At 40.4% G+C, this 20,364-nt stretch overlaps 1 protein-coding gene across 1 annotated transcript in view; it reads left to right on the forward strand.

Moving 5' to 3' along the window:
• Window positions 1-20,364, forward strand: part of LOC117396810 (pappalysin-1-like) — a 177,283-nt gene that overhangs the window by 22,014 nt on the left and 134,905 nt on the right. Inside the window, exons 3-4 of the mRNA XM_059005357.1 lie at window positions 14,712-14,857; window positions 15,526-15,819. Coding sequence (XP_058861340.1) covers window positions 14,712-14,857; window positions 15,526-15,819 — 440 coding nt within the window. The remainder of the gene's footprint in view (window positions 1-14,711; window positions 14,858-15,525; window positions 15,820-20,364) is intronic.

The raw sequence follows: 20,364 nt of genomic DNA on the forward strand, positions 1-20,364 counted from the left end.
TTTAGCTGTTTGTAAACAGAAAAACAGACACTTCTGCACATTATCCACCCCTCTCCGACACAGACCTTGAAAAATGACTGAAATCCGAGACGTCCTTTTGTTATTATTTTTTCCCCCCATTCTGCTGAAACAGCATCTTGCACTCACAGAAAAAAAATTCATTCAGTGCCGTCTCAACTCCGCCTCCTAGTGGATCTTTTCAATGGCAATGTGAAATTCAACACAAGTAAAATATATTTCCTTACTTTTGCTTATTTCAATTAAATCAATTTACTCTGCTTAACTTAGTGTGTAGTTCAAAGTTATAAATGGGACTACTTTTGTGATCCTTTTATTGGCGTAAGAATATTTAATAAAAAACATTTGCCCTAAAAATTACTTATGCTTTTTTTTTTTTTTTAATCCATTGTTTGACCTGGATTGTGATATCTTGTAACAATTGTAAGTCGCCCTGGATAAGGGCGTCAGCTAAGAAATAAATAATAATAATAATAATTATAAATGCAATACGGCCCTTCAGGGTGTCCTTATACATTGAATATATGGACTTCTTGGGGGTTGGAGGCGTCCGTATATTCGACATATATAGACACCCTGTCAGGCCTATTGCATACATATATTATGTGTGTTTTGTGCTGTTGTAGCACTGTATTGCTTTTATGTGTGTGTGTGTGTGTTTTGTGCTGCTGTTAGCATAGTGTTGCTTTTCTGTGTGTGTGTGTGTGTGTGTGTGTTTTGTGCTGTTAGCACAGTGTTGCTTTGTTTACTGATATGAATTGAAATGAACACCCCCACTGCCTGTTCTTAATTGTGCTACCAGTACAATCCAATGCTCCCCATGGTGGAATGGTGGAGTGGAATGCAGTTGTACAGTATTTCGTCAGTTCTAATAGGTCTAGTTATCTGGCATGGGACCCCAGTCTAATTCCACCTCTGAGCCTGTGTGACTCCAAGCTCCATGCCTTTGGGTTGCATCTGCTGGTTTCAGAATTCATTTTGGCAAACACAAAACGCACAGCTCCAAGACAAAAACAAATGGCTCTCTTGGTAGCTGTAGGGAAAGAAATGGACTTTTCCATACAAATTGCTTGCATTTTTTCCCTTTTTTAGATGTATTTAGTGCCTGTAAGAAGGTGACAGCTGGTAAGAATAGCCTGCATCTGTACTGAGATTGCGGTTCACTCTGTGCTTTGCTCATGTCACTTGTCATGCTCACAGATATGATTTGGAATGAGTCTTAGCACTTTGTGTCACAGGGGGCGCTGTTACAGCATGCGTGTTGCCACAGTGGCACCGTGCATACTGCTGAGGACAGAGAAGCTGCAGCAGTTTCAGGTTTTGCTCGTCTCCTTCGTGATGGAGCGGTTGTAAAGGACAATGCTTTTGGTTGGAAGTGTATTGGGTTCTGACTGGCTGCCACAATGCTGCCCAAACATCAGGTTGTTCGAGCAGACCATTCAAATCTAATTGAGATTCCCCCATCATTACCTCTGCTTCTGAGTATCCGTTTACTGGTCTGACAAAATACAGTGCCCTGCAATACAAGCAGATAAAACAATATTACACCAGAAATAAGTGGATAATCAAAGGGACAATCTGTTTCTTTCTGTCTGGTGATTCTATGCCCTGTGCCTTCCTACTCCTAATACAATTGTCAAATAATGATGGTCTGACACACAGTGGTTCAGCAGAATGGCACACACTTCTCAAAAGCAAATAAGTTGCAGTGAAAATGTCCCGTGCACTGCAGGGCTTGGAGGGGCTCCAGGGCTTGTTCTTTCAAACAGGCTTGTTTACTATAGAAACTCTTGCTTCAAAACGTCAAACTTTTTATAAGCAGTGTTTTCTGAGGAGCTGTAGATTTGGAAACAAACCAAAACCCATTAGAAGCATCTGTTAGAAGTTTACTCTGCACGGCCGTCTTCTAGTCGTGTCATGCATTAGAAAAGCAACAACAAGTTTGATCTATGCAGCATAGTAAAACAGCAACATCAAATTAACATCGTCTTTTTTTATGTGAGAATATGCAGGCTGGTAGAAGCACTCTGGACATGTATTCAGGTTAAAAAGAAAGTAAAGCTAAACGAAGTAGATTAAAGTGTACACAAAGCTGGTGTCAGTAAATGGACGTCCGTCCATGGAGCTTAATTCATTAAAAAGGTTGCAGCAACAAAATCCGCTCGTGAACCAGCAGTTCTTTCCACTGTAGCTCTCGGTGGTGCAGCTTCAAAGTAAACTTTTGATATTGCAGATTTGTAATTGTATTTTAAAGCATGACATTTTAAATCTGTTACGAGTCGAGGTAAAGAAAGTTCTCAGTTTGCTTGCCTTGCCCTCCAGGACACTTACACTCCCAAGGTTATTTTACCTTAGCAGTGTCTTCGGGGTCAAGCATCGTACTGGATGCAAAGCTTGCCAGTCATTAGGGAAAGCAGCTGGTTGGTTACTGGCAGGAAAAGGGGCGGGAACATGCTCTCCCAGGTGAAATGAAAGCAAGGCGTCCAAACCAACATTTATTTTACCTAGTGTAACACCAGATATCGTGTTTTAAAATGAAAATACATGTCTGCGAACACATCGATCAAAACATCTTTCAAAACTGCTTGCTTGAGTGAATGGGTGTACATGGCGTGGAGAATGTATGGAGTTATTGTGTGAGCTACAATCACTCCAACACAACTGGAAAGCGATCCATTGAAGGAGGTTTTGCTGGGGAAGCTCAGTGTTGTCCCTAGTAAATGCAGCTCTGAGCGACCCCCATACTTGCCAGGAATCTGAGAAGGACTGGCTGCATTGGCAGAGAACAGAGAGACGGAAAGCAAAGCAATGAAACATCAGAGTGTGAATATGAAGCTGATATTGCAAAGGATGCAGGAGGGTCAGAGAGCAAAGGCCTCCCGCGATGTCACAAGCTGTGAGGTCTACTGCTCGCTGTCTCATCACTCCAATGCTGCTGCCCTGCAACACAAAATAGATTAAAAAAAAACAAACCCTGGGATGTTTCTATGAAGGTCACGACCCTTACCCCTAACTGCTTAATTCTGCCAGCACAAAGTCATAACTATCTTCTTTTCTCTCCCCTTAACGTTGATTAGTCCTGTTTAAAGTATTCGCTGGTGTCTTTTTGGGAACCATTGTTTTTGCTGTCTGTCATGCCGCACATTTCCCTTTGGCTATTTTTGCTGTAATTGCAGATTAATTACATGTCGTCGGGGTGGTCGTTGTGTTGCCGTTATGTCGCCTGGGTGTTGCCCAGGGTGGTCACACGAGGCGGCAAGCCGGCAACATCTGTCGCCCCTTGATGCCGTTGACAAAAGTCGCCCGTGTGACCAGGCCTTTAGTGATACAACAGCACAAATAAGCCATGTCAGTGAAGGGAAAGTTAAAAATAGATTTGCAAGCTAACTGGTTGAAGATTTACCCATGGCTGGGGTTTAATAACAATAGTGGTCAAATAATGAGTTCGTCTGCGCAACTATAGTTTGCTAACCGCTGTTTAAGTATACACCCCTTTTGTGAAAGCACACGCTTTACTAGTTAAAAAGCAGAACTACGTAAGGTAGTGAGAATGTATTACACAAAAATAAATGCAAACAGAAATCAATGCACTTCTCAAGATTGTGTTTTGTTATCTCTCCTACTCGTTTCATAATCATGTCATAGCTACTTGTTCAGTTTTTTTTCCTTAGGTGTAAGAATTTCAGCAAAACAATAATTATCTAACTATTGTGTGTTTTATTATTTTAGCATTGGTGTTTTGGGGGTAATAACACTGAATTACAAAACAGCAACGGTCATTGAAATGTCTGTATAAATTAGCAATTTGTATACACTGAAGACATGAAAGGAATTAGAATGTGTATTGCATTTTAAAGTATTGCAATTTTAAGCCCGTTCTGTCACAATTCAATTTAACTCGACAACTGTAAATTTACATTATTATTATTATTATTATTATTATTATTATTATTATTATTGTCGGGGACAAATTGTTGTGCACCCATTGCTTACCTGAACGTTAGGTAAATCCTAGGACACTTGGCTGCCACTTTAGACAGCTCTTCTTCTTTCCTTCCTTCTTTCTTTTTAAATCACAGTGATACTTCCAGTAAACACGTGTGATTGAAAATATCTGTTTGCCCTTCATTAACCAATGATACAATATGTCTTTCTCGTGGCTAAGTGCTGGGAGGTGCACAGTAAAAACAATGGCAACAATAATACATTATGATGAGTCATTTTCTCGCAGGATGAGACTAGACAGAATTAAATTGAATTGTGACAGAACGGGCCAGCTGACGCTGAGCAGGTTTGTGAATGGGTTGTAGATCAGATGTGCTGCTGCTGAGGGACACCGACAGCAATGACGGGAGGGCTTCCACACAACTTTTGCTGTAAAGTTTTTTTAATTTTTTTATTTGAGAGGCACTGCAGCAAACAGCTTGGGCACTGTGGCAGTTATTTCACGCCCTGCTATATATTTAAACTTCAGAGTTGACAGACAGAAGGAGGCAGTCATGAATGAAAGAGAGAATGAATATGTGTGTCAGTTCTGAAGGCCCGCACAGTCACTGTATGGTTATTTGTATTTGATTACTGTATGTCTGGAGTGCATTGCTCTAGGCTGCATAACACACATTTATTTTACATTCCTTGTTGATTGCGGAATCCTACACAGAGAACAATGGATTTATATGAAAGCAGAGTTTATTTTATTGGCTCTAAGCCCGCAACTACTTAGCATGCTAAAAAGCCGTTTGGCTCTGGGCTTTACATTCATAGTAAGTGTCTGTTCTGTTTACCAGTGGTTTTCATTCAAAGCCAATGTGGAAAGATTTCTTTTAAATACTAATTGTGCTCATCCCTGCCTCCTTTCATGTGCTGCCCTGGCCTCTTCCCAGCTCAGATGTTTTGATTTCTATCTTAGATATCAGTTTGGGACTCAGTCTTGTTGTTTTGGAGGGGGGGCTGTCTTAAAGTCTCGTTCCCCCGTCCCCCATAAAACAGACAGAACAGCAGCACAGGACAGGGCCTCGCTCGCATGGTAGTGTCTTTTTTGTAATACCCAGGAGGCACGTATGAGGCGCCCTTAGGGACATAATTCAAACTGACACCTCATACACTACACGCTGAAATTGCATGCGGTACACACTGAAATCTTATACACTAAATCGCATAAACTACATACTGAAATCGCAAACACTACATACTGAAGTCTTGAAACCTCATACACCACATGGTGAAACCTCATACACTACATGGTGAAATCTCATACACTACATGGTGAAACCTCATACACCACATGGTGAAACCTCATACACTACATGGTGAAACCTCATACACTACATGGTGAAATCTCATACACTACATGGTGAAACCTCATACACCACATGGTGAAATCTCATACACTACATGGTGAAATCGCATACACTACATACTGAAAATTCAAACAAGGTCAGTGACGTCACATCATAAAATACTCAAATATCTGCGTCAGGCAAAGGAGTTCATTTCAGTTGCACAGGTTGTCAGAATGGAGGGATTGAGGTGTACAGCGGCAGAGCTAGTAGAACACATTTTAACTAGACCTGGAATCATAAATACTCTTTCAAATACTCTTTCAAATGTTTAATAATCACAGTGTATCTTCTTCCAATTATTTAACATTAAGAAACAAAAACGACACAAATACAATGCAAAACAGACATTTACTAATAGACAATGCTGACATATTTTATTTACACATCTTTATATATATATTGTAACGTGCACGGGGATAGGCAGCAGTAGGGCTGGTAGGTGACGTAATCACACACAAAAGACATTGTATTTGCTACAACCCCTTCTCCCTAAGCTTTACAGGAACATTATGCTTTTCTGAGCATGGCTCACAATCTCATTGGTAACTCCAATCTTGTGAAATGTCATAAGCAATATACAGTATACTATTGACATGCTTTAGTGTGCCAGCGTGGTGTGCTTCAGAACATTCAATGTGTGAAACATTTGTTAATTTGCTGTATAAAATGTACAAATTGGTATGTCGTAAATGTTATTGGATCCTGTTGGTATCGAAACTCATAAAAGTAAAAACAAAAAAAACATGTTAATTCTCTAACTTCTCTCTCTTATCTTTTCAATATTGCAAGGTAGAACTGGAACCAGAATGATAGCATTTAACACATCTGTAGAACCGCAACATCTTACAATGCCGCAAACCACAGTGTCTAATTCCTTTCTTTCTTTCTTTCTATACTAAAAACAGCTGTATTATTCTTTTTTGTTTTTTAAAACACGTGTGTGAGTGATGCACCAAAATGGAGTACTTGAAAAGTGAACTACGATACAAAAGAAAAGTGCATAAGCTTTAACAATAAAAAGAGAAAGACGAGGGACCAGCACTACAATTCTAAATAAAAAGACAAGTTCCTAGGTGCCCATGTAGTTGAAGGGTTAATGCCTTGTACATGGAAGGGATGGGTTAAGAGGTCAGTGAAGGACACTGTGGGAGTTTTGGGGCCAACGCTTGTCTGCCTTTCTGGGAGTACAATGCCTAAGTGTGTGAGACTTTTTTTCTGCCCTAATTAACTTGTAGCTCTTGCCAGCAGTGATACGAACCAGTAAAATAAACTTTTATCCTTGCTATTTGCTCAAATTCTTAACCACCCCATAGCCCCCTAGGCTTGTAAATCGCTTTACCTAATGGAGGATTTGAGAACAAAGCTTGCTTTTAGCACCTCTTGATCAATGGTTTGACAGTGTTGTAAAAACACTTGTTACATGTATATGCTGCTTTAGACACCCGCCACTGACCCTTACTGTGGCCACCCCTATTAACAGTGCGTGGCCTCCTGGTAACCCCTGGTACTGCAGAACGTCTTTCCGTGCTGTCATGAATGGGCGTTTTTATGAGGTAGCAGCATGGTGGGAACATGCATTCGCCTAGTTGTACCAAACTATAATGTTCACTGAAGTGCATATACTGTGTAGCAGTAAATCCTCAGTTAGTCTGAAGATAAAATTGCCTCACCTGTGGTTTTGGAACCTCTCAAAGTTAGAGATACCATGTGTTACACATGCTACTGCTGATTTCTAACTTACCAATTGAAATGAAACCAAACTGATCCGAACGCTACAATGTATGAAGTGTATTCAGCTGCATGGTAGGTGTTAAGCCCTACTGCATTGACTGCTTGAGGTGGAACAGTCTGAAGTTAAGTAGTAAATAGGAGGCTATGTGGTCTGGTGGTTAAAGAAAAGGGCTTGTAACCTGGAGGTCCCCGGTTCAAATCCCGGCTCAGCTGTGTGACCCTGAGCAAGTCACTCAACCTCCCTGTGCTCTGTCTTTCAGGTGAGAGGTTGTTGTAAGTGACTCTGCAGCTGATGCATAGTTCACACGCCCTAGTCTGTAAGTCACGTTGGATAAAGGCATCTGCTAAATAAACAAATAATAATTGTAATAAATGATTTAATAGCTACAGTGTAATAGTAGTTAAAGCTGTGCTACCTCATCTTTAAATTGTTCAGATTTCCCTTTCATTTCCTGATTTCAATATGCTCGTTGACTTTGTTATAAACATTTTTATATGTTTCCTGAAAATGTGTATTTTTTTAATTGGAAAAATCTGATTAGATGACAATTTGTTGGCACTTCTTTCCTGCCTGACCTAGCGGATATTAGTCATAGTTTAAGGCCGTATTGAGAATTCTTAGCAGATGTTAATGGGCAGTGAACTTTTTTTCTTTTTGATGCACTCCCAATCAGTCAAATACAGACAAGGACAGAGGGAAGGAGACACTTCACACAGACAGTGATGAGGGGGTGGAATGGGTTACCTAGTCACACTGTTGAAGCTGAATCAATTGGATCCTTTAAGACCCTTGTTGTATGCATTGTACTGCCTATGCAGTAAGCAGTGAGTTTTGCAGTTGTTTTTTTTTTGGTAAGGGCTGATGTTCTGTCACAGAGAACGATAGCAGTTGTTTGGAGTTCTCTTTTCTTCAGGGAGATGTTCTGCTGGTTAAATCCAAATTAATGTTTGCTGGAGGATTCCAGCTTTAAGAAACACAAAGAGGCTGAATTAGATTTACAGTGTGTCAGCATAATAAAGGAGAACATTGCTGCCAGGACACTGCAGCACTGCACAGGGAGCCTTGCAGCATGCCCCCCTGAGAGCTGATTGTATGGGTTTATAGGAATGTTATCGAGGTAAACGGATGCTGTCGTAATGATACTTTTAATATGCATTAGATATAGAAACTTCATCGTGCTACTCTCCACACTGAGCTGCTGGTAAAGATGACTGCATGCCTCCACAATGGTCTTTGTTCCGTGAGCTCCTCTATTCCACAATGGTGTTTGTTCCGTGAGCTCCTCTATTCCACAATGGTCTTTGTTCCGTGAGCTCCTCTATTCCACAATGGTCTTTGTTCCGTGAGCTCCTCTATTCCACAATGGTCTTTGTTCCGTGAGCTCCTCTATTCCACAATGGTCTTTGTTCCGTGAGCTCCTCTATTCCACCAGCTCTTCTGTACAGAAGCCATGTTTTTCTCATGATGATACACTATACTAGCTTTATGTGTATTTTTGCAACAGAGCTGCTGGATTATACTTAATTGAACTCGGATTGGGTTGGTCTGACCTACAGTCGTGCAGCTCTTATTAAAACAGGTCCCATTTTAATAGCAGCTTTCTGCTTGTTCTGTAGCTGACATCTTTCTGAAAAACCCTCTGACCTCCCCCCCCCCCCCCTTTCTGCATAGCCCAGAGCAGTCCAAATATTTTCATTGGAAATAATGAAATTCCTGAAATTTACTGAGAGGGAAACCTTATATGATCTGCTCTCCACAGGTCTTTTTATTTGTATTTATCTTGTGCAGCATCCCGCCTTCTCACTTTAAAGGTTGGCTCAAGAAGTTAATCGTTTCCCTCTTTTCAACAACATTGAGTTTTCAATTAGCTCTGTGAATGCAGTGGACAGTAGGTTAGCTTCAGGCTGGTCCAGGGTAAACACTGTATTGCAGAGGAAGGGGTTCTTTCTGTGTTGAAGCTGGTAGTAATATTTCTATATATAGAAAAACAGGAGTTTTTTATTGTATACAGTGTAGTGTATAGATGCACAATTGAACATTTAACCTTTCTGAAATTAACAACAATAAAATACCAATAAATCCTAACCACAGACCCGGCTCCCATGTTGACTGTAAGTTGAACATATACTATAAAGAGCCATCACTAATTCACTGTAGTAAATCAGATATCAAAATAACAAGGGAGCTGTGCACTCTTCCTCTGCTTCATAGTTACATTTCTTCTGGCTTTGTTTCTCAAAACATGACTCCAAAAACTTAATTATGTCCTCTGGAAGTTTGCATTTGCTAAAGAACTCTCTGAGGCATTTGAACTATTTTGAAGCCAATTCAAAGGCACATTTTCTGATGGGAATAAAGCATTTGTGCAAAAGGAGTAGTTTCATGCTAGCACTGCTAGTTTTCATATTCTAATATTTTGCCTTAAAACTTGTTTCAAAATCGCACGCTATGAATCAAGCACAGTATAGGTAACCTTGTGTATTAAATCTTCACCCAGTTTGTACCTGTCACTGCACATTTCAAGATTTCAAAATCTGTTACTGTTTTTCAACCCCCCTCCCTTTTTCAATAAAATAAGAAACCCGAGAGACTGTCTAGTGGACTGTGTTGTCCCAGCCGGTCAGGATTTCCGATCCCACCAATCTGACTAGTCAGCTGACCTGAGCATCTCCTTCTACTAGACCAGTGGTGTTCAGGGAGGTTTAAAAGGGTTTGTGTTCCAGTGGTGTTCAGGGGAGGTTTAAAAGGGTTTGTGTTCCAGTGGTGTTCAGGCAGGTTTAAAAGGGTTTGTGTTCCAGTGGTGTTCAGGCAGGTTTAAAAGGGTTTGTGTTCCAGTGGTGTTCAGAGAGGTTTAAAATGGTTTGTGTTCCAGTGGTGTTCAGGGATGTTTAAAAGGGTTTGTGTTCCAGTGGTGTTCAGGGAGGTTTAAAAGGGTTTGTGTTCCAGTGGTGTTCAGGCAGGTTTAAAAGGGTTTGTGTTCCAGTGGTGTTCAGGCAGGTTTAAAAGGGTTTGTGTTCCAGTGGTGTTCAGGCAGGTTTAAAAGGGTTTGTGTTCCAGTGGTGTTCAGGCAGGTTTAAAAGGGTTTGTGTTCCAGTGGTGTTCAGGGGAGGTTTAAAAGGGTTTGTGTTCCAGTGGTGTTCAGGGAGGTTTAAAAGGGTTTGTGTTCCAGTGGTGTTCAGGCAGGTTTAAAAGGGTTTGTGTTCCAGTGGTGTTCAGGCAGGTTTAAAAGGGTTTGTGTTCCAGTGGTGTTCAGGCAGGTTTAAAAGGGTTTGTGTTCCAGTGGTGTTCAGGCAGGTTTAAAAGGGTTTGTGTTCCAGTGGTGTTCAGGCAGGTTTAAAAGGGTTTGTGTTCCAGTGGTGTTCAGGCAGGTTTAAAAGGGTTTGTGTTCCAGTGGTGTTCAGGCAGGTTTAAAAGGGTTTGTGTTCCAGTGGTGTTCAGGCAGGTTTAAAAGGGTTTGTGTTCCAGTGGTGTTCACGGAGGTTTAAAAGGGTTTGTGTTCCAGTGGTGTTCAGGCAGGTTTAAAAGGGTTTGTGTTCCAGTGGTGTTCAGGCAGGTTTAAAAGGGTTTGTGTTCCAGTGGTGTTCAGGGAGGTTTAAAAGGGTTTGTGTTCCAGTGGTGTTCACGGAGGTTTCAAGGGGGCCTCCAATGAGGTTGAGGTTGCCTTCCCAGGGGTCCTTTTATGACAAAAGGAGGTGGACAAAAGTGTTTAGGAGCGATACGTCTATATAAGAGAACAAAGACTGAAAGCATATCCATGTACTGTATGTGTATATGTATATGAATTAATATACATGGACCATTCAACACCAATTGGGCCTCGTTTCTTAGTTGAGTTTTTTCAGTTTGTGCACACAGGGCCAGCACTGGTACATCTCAATGGTGATATGGTGATCTCAATATAACAATTACATTACAGTAGAGAGTCAGTTATCCAATCTTTGATCAACCTTACTGTTTAATCAACCGAACGCACCTGTAATCACATGATGAATTACGTGTGGTGTATTGCGCGTGGTGTATTGCGTGTGGTGAATTATGTATGGTGTATTACGCACACAGCTTCTGCTGCTAAAAAGACTACAAGATTTATCTGCCAAAAAAAGATCCAGCAGACTGAGGCAAATGAAAGTTACAGATTTATTCAGACCACCAAAACCTTAGCTGGAGCATTGTGTGCTTTAAATTGCTGCAATTAAGCAAATTAAAACAGTCACCTCGTTCTTGATTTTTCTTCTATTTCGTCAGTAAGGGCTGGAGATCCTGTTATTGAGCAGCTAAGATCTTTTATTTTATTCATTTCAATTGCACGTTATTACAATGCCTTAACAGCAAGTATCAAAGTATAGAAACAGTTTACTTAATCCTAAAATTCTGTAATGTGTCAGAGTTGTACTGAATTGTATTCTTTGATGATTTTCAAAGTTTGGTATATGATACGTTTAATTACAGTATTTCATTACCTTAATTGTAGGTGTTAAGTTTTACTGAATTGCATTCATTTAATGATTTGTAATTGTGTTTGTTTAGTTTGATAGAATAGGTTACTAGCTATATATCATCAGTAGGTACTTGTGTATGTTAACTTTTTATTCTAAACATTATTAAAGGTACAGTAATTGTTATTAATACCTGATTGATTATCCATACAAATCGATTATGCAAACTAGTATTGGTCCCAATTTGTTTGGACTCTCAACCCAGGTCTTTTACGGGCACAGACTGACACAAAGGTAAAACACAGTGAATACAAAACCTAGCAGACTTCTACAAGAATAAATTAGGACCTTCTGCCACTTGGTGGTTTAAGAGAGGAGGGACCAAGAAGGTTATCACAAGTAGAATCCCAATTGCTGTCATTCAATTCAACCCTACAAGCCTCTTTAATATTATATTTTTGGAATGGGTCAAAGACAAATCGGTCCTACTGCATCACTCTGTTTTAATAAAGTTGCTCATTATTTTTCCAAGTTTCTGCTCAAGTGTAAACAGTTCATGTTCAAAGCGAGTACTGAAGCAGCTTCTATACATGTTCAAAGCGAGTAGTGAAGCAGCTTCTATACATGTTCAAAGCGAGTAGTGAAGCAGCTTCTATACATGTTCAAAGCGAGTACTGAAGCAGCTTCTATACATGTTCAAAGCGAGTAGTGAAGCAGCTTCTATACATGTTCAAAGCGAGTACTGAAGCAGCTTCTATACATGTTCAAAGCGAGTACTGAAGCAGCTTCTATACATGTTACAAAGCGAGTACTGAAGCAGCTTCTATACATGTTCAAAGCGAGTACTGAAGCAGCTTCTATACATGTTCAAAGCGAGTACTGGAGCAGCTTCTACACATGTTCAAAGCGAGTACTGAAGCAGCTTCTGTACATGTTCAAAACGAGTACTGAAGCAGCTTCTACACATGTTCAAAGCGAGTACTGAAGCAGCTTCTGTACATGTTCAAAACGAGTACTGAAGCAGCTTCTATACATGTTCAAAGCGAGTACTGAAGCAGCTTCTATACATGCCCTTGTATTAAACCCCTTCTACACTTTGTCAAATATCCTTTTATTGTTTGAGAGGGGATTATATTTCAAAATGTTGGAAGTGCATTTTGAGAATGTCCTCCCTTTTACAATTCTCAAAAGTATAAATGCTTTATTTTTGTGTTTCATCTTACATTTATATTTTGCTTGTAAATGTGGACCAGTGTCAATATGACTTGTTTTTCAGATTAAAAGTTTCCAGACTGTTTTCTTTCTTATTGTGGAATAGGATTATAGCATAGCTCCAAACAGGAGCTGCTGTCCAGGGTCTGTTCAGCTTGTTGTAAAAGGGACTGATTGAGATACTGTCTAGATGGAAAAGCTCATGAAAGGGACACTGCTTTATTCTATAATAGCATATCTGGGAAAGTTCTTGTTTTACAATATTTTATAGAAAATATAAGAAATACATTGCAGTGCGTGAAATTGTTTGAAACACTGCTGTCTGAGAAATGTTGAGATATTGAATGCACAGAAGAGAGGGTTTTTTTTTTTGGTAATTTGACTCGGACAATCACGAGACATGCAAAGATTGTGAAACAAAAGGGCTCTGAAATTGTCCTGAAATAGCCTGGCTGGACAAGGACACTGACCTTCCACTCTGGATCTTAGGATGTGAATGCAGCTCCAGTTACTGTTACCTCTTCTCTGCTGCGTCTGAGTGGGGTCTCCCACCCTGTACCTTAGATTGCAGAAGCTTGCTTCACTAATTCAGCAGCCAGACAAGTACCACCTCTTACAGGAGAAGAATTCATCTGTAGGAAGTATATTACAAACAAATGTTCCAGCTTGTGTGTCACTTGGAAATGAGACATGGGGGTCTAGTGAGTCTAAATACTGTCACTGTTACACGATTAAAATAGGGCCCAAGGTATGGAAATCAATCATACTGAATGAATCTCTTTAGATTTACTATGTCAGTAAAAATATGAAAACCACCAGGGAGGACCCACTTGAATTATTTTAACACCAATGATCAATTGAATGGACTCTTATGTGCTGAACAAATACAGGCAATGATGGTGAATAAATCAGTAACTTAGAATGATGGGCTGTACTAGACAGGATTGTGTTAAACCTCAGTGCTGGACAGTTCTTGTGCTGCCTGCTGCTACTGAACTGAAGGCGATAGGGTTAAAGGTGCTGGGTATTGGTCCTTAGCACCCTCCATAATCCTTTTTAAACTATCATGGGTGCTATGAATATCTTGACACGAATTGGTGCCTTTTACTGTGGACAATTATAGCACTACCAGCTGTTTCTCTGGAATTCATATGAAAGTGTTGATCATTTCTCACCTGACCTCCAGCAGTTTGTGTCTTTTCAGAAGGTTTAATGTAATATGTATAGTATTCTCACGTACAATGTTAACGTCTCCTAGTCCTCAATGTACTCGAATGAGGTCGTGTAACGTGTCGTCCACCTAAATAAGATGTGTTCAGCAACAGTGATGGGGAAGTAAAAAGATCTCTGTGACCTCACCAGGGGTATGATAGTGGGTGACAGTGGCTCGGCACCCTCACAGGAGGTGTTGAGTAACATGTCCATCAGGACAGTCACCAGGGCCTCCCTGCAGAAAACCTAGCACCAGAGAGCACAGCTTCGGGCTCAAGGAGTCATTACAGATGAAACCTATTGTGGCAAATTGCATTGTGTGCAATTGAGACCATCATCTGTTTTGTGTGTGTACTTTACCATGTATGCCATGCCCGGGTGACACCAGCATGAGTGTACTGACGCAGTCCCTGTCATTTATAAATATTATGTTTCCTCAAGCTGTTTAAACCAGTTGCACTATTCTGCAATTAAACATCAGCACCAGAGCCAGACATTTGCATGTAATTCATTATGACTTGTGTTGCTTTCATGTGCAGCACGTTACACAAGGAGTTCAGTATGCATGCAGATTTTGCCAAGACCACCAACCGCCCTGGGGGGGGGGGGATTCTAACTCTGATGGGTTTTCTTTCTTCCTATGGTTGCTAATATAACTTTGGGCAAGTACAGTAAACATTGCCTAATGAAATAATCGCTCTGTTGTGATCTGGTATTTGTGTGCTATCCGTTCATGTAATGAGTTCGGTCTCTCCATAGGGCATATCTGGATGTCAAAGAGCTGAAAAGTATTCTGAAGCTGGACGGCTCGACACATCTCAACATCTTCTTTGCCAACTCTTCTGATGAGGATCTGGCGGGGATGGCCACTTGGCCCTGGGATAAAGAGGCACGAACGCATTTAGGTACCGACTGTTGACTGTTGGGTTTATAAAGAGAAAAAAACAAGCAATTGTACTTTTAACCCTGTACATCATGATGTTGTTCCATGGCAAGAAACATAAACAAGTATAACATGGTGAATGGATAATTACAAAAATGTGTTTATTTCAGGGTTCATTTCCTATTGTTCCACAATTCTAATACATTGGCACACATGTTTAAAATACACAGAGCTAACAAAACAACGCCAGTAAATCTCAATATGTATTGCCATCGCCATCTCACGCTTTCCATTTTAAAAAACACACACATTGTCGTAAATGTGGATTCGATTTTTTACTGTTGTTTTTTTGAAAAGCAATTAAGGAACAGGAAAATGAGAGACCTATAAAATGACACTAACTAATATTAGGTAAGGTCTGTTAGCTTTGTTTAGTTCAATTGCTTTAATAGAAACAGGATTTTAAAGAGTTGGTTTTTAGTTGGATTTGGATTTCTTCTGCTCTCTTGTTTGTGGTGTTCATATTGTGTTGTAGTTCCAGGACCCTGTTCACTGTCCCTCTATTGCTTAGTTCAACCTGCCATTCGAACACATTTTGAATGCGTTTCCCTCTGCACACCGTATCCCATGTCTGTAGATCTTGCTACATGCCTGCACCGGGGGTATTAACTGACCACTGTTTTAATGCAGGTGGCATTGTGCTGAACCCTTCCTTTTACGGGACCTTTGGCCACACCCACACGATGATACACGAGATTGGCCACAGCCTGGGTCTGTATCACGTGTTCCGGGGGATCTCGGAGATCGAGTCCTGCAACGACCCCTGTCTGGAGACCGAGCCCTCCCTGGAGACGGGGGACCTGTGTGCTGACACCAACCCCACCCCCAAGTTCAAGCACTGCCGGGACCCTGAGCCAGGCAACGACACCTGTGGACGCAGCCGCTTCAGCAACACGCCCTTCGACAACTTCATGAGCTACGCAGGTGATTAGCAGCGCTGGAAGCTACACGCTGAAGCACCCATTCCAGTGAAGTACAGTTACTTCAGTCTGTTGTACATATTCTTGCAATATCTTTTCATTTTAAAAATACAGATTTTCAGTAACATATTCCTTGTCATAAGTCAGCTTTGAATGGCTGTTTTCATTTGACATTGGTTATTCTTCGGGTCTTCCCATCATAATGTCTTCTGAATTCACAACATCAGCACTAAAATCCAACCTGTTCAATCGAAAACATTTCATTGGTTCCTGACTCCTCTCCCAAAGCTCATCTGTTCTACCTGCTCGCTCCAGCACAGGTTCAGAGGGGCGGGAACAGGTTCATGAATGTGTGCAGGACAAGCCCAGTAAAATCACAACATCAGCTTTACAGACCCAGGCCCGGTTAGAGCGAAGATGCAAGATGTACAGGGGATGTAGCTCCAACTGCATGAATATTTATATTTGTACTCAAAATGTTCAGAAGACATTGTCACACAGAACACTTTATAACTCAGGCAGTTAAATCTGCTGTACGTCTTAATGTTGTTGGGTTGCTAGTGTGTAGAGTTCTCACATATGGCTTTACTACTGGTTCTTATTCCACCTTAACCCTCCAAAATAATTGATTGATTTATTTCTTGCCCTTTTATATGTCATGCATTTTCATAAACCTGGAACACGCGATACATAGCCAATGTAAAATGAAAATAACTAGCCAAAATGATATATGACCAGGCATTGGCGACTCATGGCTTGAAAAACTGGTGGGGCACAGCCCCGCCCCCCCCCCCAAAAAAAAAGTGCTCAAACCCGATGCCCGATTTTAACCATTTTAATGTAAACATTAAGCTAGCTTTCTAACATTACCAGATATTTCATCACAAACAGTTGTACGCCAGATTGTCACAATCAAGAGCTGCAAACAACACTTACAGGCAAGAGTCTCTTATCGACAGACAGCTACACCTGCACTAACCTGAGCGTTTGAAATGGAAGTATCGTCACACTCTTGTGCTGTTCGTAACATTCTGAACTACAGAAGAGTCAGGTTCGGTTTCTGTTGATGTCTCTGGCGTTGGAGGTTTAGCTTTTTTGTTGTAGAAAAACTCCAAACGTAGCTGTCTTTTTGCCATTTTAACAGGGCTCAAATTCACTCCGTTTTAGCACATATTTTCGCTGACTGAAAAAGTGAAAGTCTCACACGAGAACAAATATAACGGTGAAGGGTCTTTGACACTCTTTGTTATGTTATTATGTTTTGAAAGTTTGAAATAAACTGCGCATTTTTAAATAATAAACCCTGGCAACAGTGGCGTAGCCAGGATTTTTTTTCGGGAGAGGGTGGCAATGGTAACTTTTTTAAGGTGAATAGTCACAGTGGTGAAATTGGCAACCTGATTTCTTATTAGTGCATTGACGTTTTATTTTCGAAAAATAAAGAACTTTTTTTTTTTAACAGAAGATCCAATAACCAAATACACTGTTGTGCAAAATATTTAAAAAGAGAGATTCAGTTCAGAACACTTCCGTTTAAAAACAAAAAAGGAAATACGAAGCAAAGGACTTGAACTTTTAACATGCGCATCAGATTTAAATTTCACATTATGATAATAAATAACTATATATAATTTCATTCGTACTTATGGTTGTTCATTTCACATTTGGTGTTCAAAGCAAAGCAAAGCATTTTATTTAATTTCACAAATCCTGACTAATGTAATTACTCTTCGACTGACGCAGGACTGCCGATGGTACCTAATCTTCTGGAGGTTCGGGGGAGGAGGGACTTGTGCACACAGTTGCATTAACTACATTGTATAACTACAGCGCCTTTAAAAACAAACAAAAAAAAATGTACAAACAGCTGATCCAACAAAAAACTTGGGTTGATTGACAGCAAATCCAACCACTCATTTTTTTTGGTATCACACTGCACTGACATTCGCTAGTTGAGCTGACGGACACGCTGTAGCCTAAACAAATAATCAGAATGAAAACAAGTAGGTAACCGAACTCAGGAATTGAAACAGTTTTGCCGGTTTTCTCTCAGCAGCGTCCAGAACTGTTTTCATTCTGATTTATTTCTTTAGTTATTCAATTAATAACAGGTTGTACATTTACCACCCCATCTCCAAGACCTGGATGGACTTGGTTACCGTCCCTTGATGAAGCTGGCTGCACAATCCGTGAAAAATGATAATCTTATTAGTAGGCTGGCTGCTGGAGAGGTCAGCTGGCAATAAGATATGTCATGAGGCGAGTGCATTCTATGTAAATACATAGGCTACTCATTATTATTATTATTATTATTATTATTATTTATTTCTTAGCAGACGCCCTTATCCAGGGCGACTTACAATCGTAAGCAAATACATTTCAAGTGTTACAATACAAGTAATACAATAAGAGCAAGAAATACAATAACTTTTGTTCTACTTTTGTAGTAGATGTCCTCTACCACATCTATGTGTGTAGTAGCTAGGCTACATAGCATATACAGTAATCATAGCCTATATGTTTCATGCATCTGTGTTTGGGGTTGAGCAAGTACAGCTTGCTTATGTATTCTCATTGGTTGATAGCAACGCGGTAAATAAAAAGTTCTTTCCGTGAGCGAAAAGAAAAATCAGCGCCGCCCATGCCACGTCCACCCCGCTATAGTGGGAAGCGAAAAATATAACAATATTGCAATTTCTTACACATGTTTCAGTGTGAACGATCCTAACACAGTGGCTAAGCCACTGCCTGGCAGAAATCTGGGGGGGCACGTGACCAGGCGTGCCCCCCCTATGCGTCGCCACTGTGACCAGGGTTATGTTAATAAAAATATCAAAACAGTTGCAATTTATATTGAAAAGGATATTGTAGGAATGTGTATAACAAAGCAGAAATCTAGCGAAAGTAATGCATTGTGATTTAAACTCTGCGCCCTGTTCAGTAGCACTTTGAATGTACTTTACTTGTTGTTTATATTCACTTTGTAGCTTTTTCCGTTTCAGTCATCACATCCAGGTGTCCTTTTAAAAGTTTCAGGCACCGCTGTGGCCTTAGTATAACTCTGAGAATCACGACTAACCTCCAAGTACATCTGATCAAATCCACAGGGGACAGTTTTTGCAGGGGTGCTAGGGGTGTGTTTTCACTGTGCTGTACCAGATCAGTTTTAGCAGGGGTGCTAGGGGTGTGCTTGCTCTGTGCTGCACCAGATTAGTATTTGCAGGGGTGCTAGGGGCGTGCTTGCACTCTGCTATACCAGAATTCTTAGGCATGAGCTATGTGTTGAGGCCACAGGTGCTTTACACTTCTTAAATTCCTGCCATGTATTTCCCATGTTAAACCCACTAATAGGCAGTCCCTTAAGCAGTTGTAACAACCACAGCTATAGTTCTTTGATGGCCTACAATACACTGGTTTCCTACTAAGAGTTGTTTTCTTTCCCTGAGCTAAGTCTACACTGTCATTAGTCTGCTGTCAAAGAAATTGTTTAATATTAGCTTGCAAACTACCACTCTTGTATGTCAACAGTCTAATGATAGAGCAAGGGGTTGGATTGTGCCTCACACACTCACACATATGTACAGAGTAGTAGTTTGGCACATGATATAACCTGGTTATGTGTGGACTGACATTATTTACCACTGTAATTAATCAGCACTTTATTTGAGCCTGTGCTTATATACTCTAAACTGATAGATGTTTTCACAGAGCTACAGAATAACCAAGAACTCCCGTTGTCGGGGAGACTCCAGGGATATTTAAACATGCACTTCATCATGTGCTAGTGGGCCCTCCCAGTGTAATGCTGTTTAAAAAAAAAATGTATTACATATTTTAAAATATGTACAGGGTCTAATTATGTTGTAATAGTGCAGTGTTTTGGGTGAGACTTCAAACAGAACGCTTAATGTAAAGAACGATTTACAGCAGGACCACCCTGAAAACAGTTCAGAGTTATCATTTAATAGGCATCCCAATGGGAGGACCCTACAGAGCCTTCCCTGAGAGGGCCATGGAGCCTGTCCTCCTGGCTTGCAGCATTGGCTGCCTTGCTCTTTTTTTGTTTCTTTTTCTTTTGCATGAGTTGTTTACATGTTTTTTCTTGTTGTTTTTTGCTCTGTAGTTGAACAAGGCCCTCTGGATCACTTAATGTGTTTGTGGATACATAAAGATGTAAATGCATTCCTGTCACTTTAAAGACACCACGTTGGACTAGGTGACGGAGGCAATATTCTCATCAGATCTGTGTCAGGTTCCATGTTAAATGGGTGTGGTGCCTCAGTTTCTCCCCTCAGTTAGTATATAATCCAAATCACAACACCAACACCTCCACAGGTGTGCTTTGACTGTCTCCAGTGCCAGAGGGACACATACAAACCGATACAATTGTATCAGGCACAGTTGGTTGTACCTTGTTCATTATTATTATTATTATTATTATTATTATTATTATTATTATTATTATTATTATTATTATTATTATTATTAACATCTTGACTTGAGTAACTGGAATTATAATCCTGCACAGCAACATGGTCATCAAGATATC

The sequence above is a fragment of the Acipenser ruthenus genome, chromosome 31 (assembly GCF_902713425.1).
Source record: "Acipenser ruthenus chromosome 31, fAciRut3.2 maternal haplotype, whole genome shotgun sequence".
NCBI lineage: Eukaryota > Metazoa > Chordata > Actinopteri > Acipenseriformes > Acipenseridae > Acipenser > Acipenser ruthenus.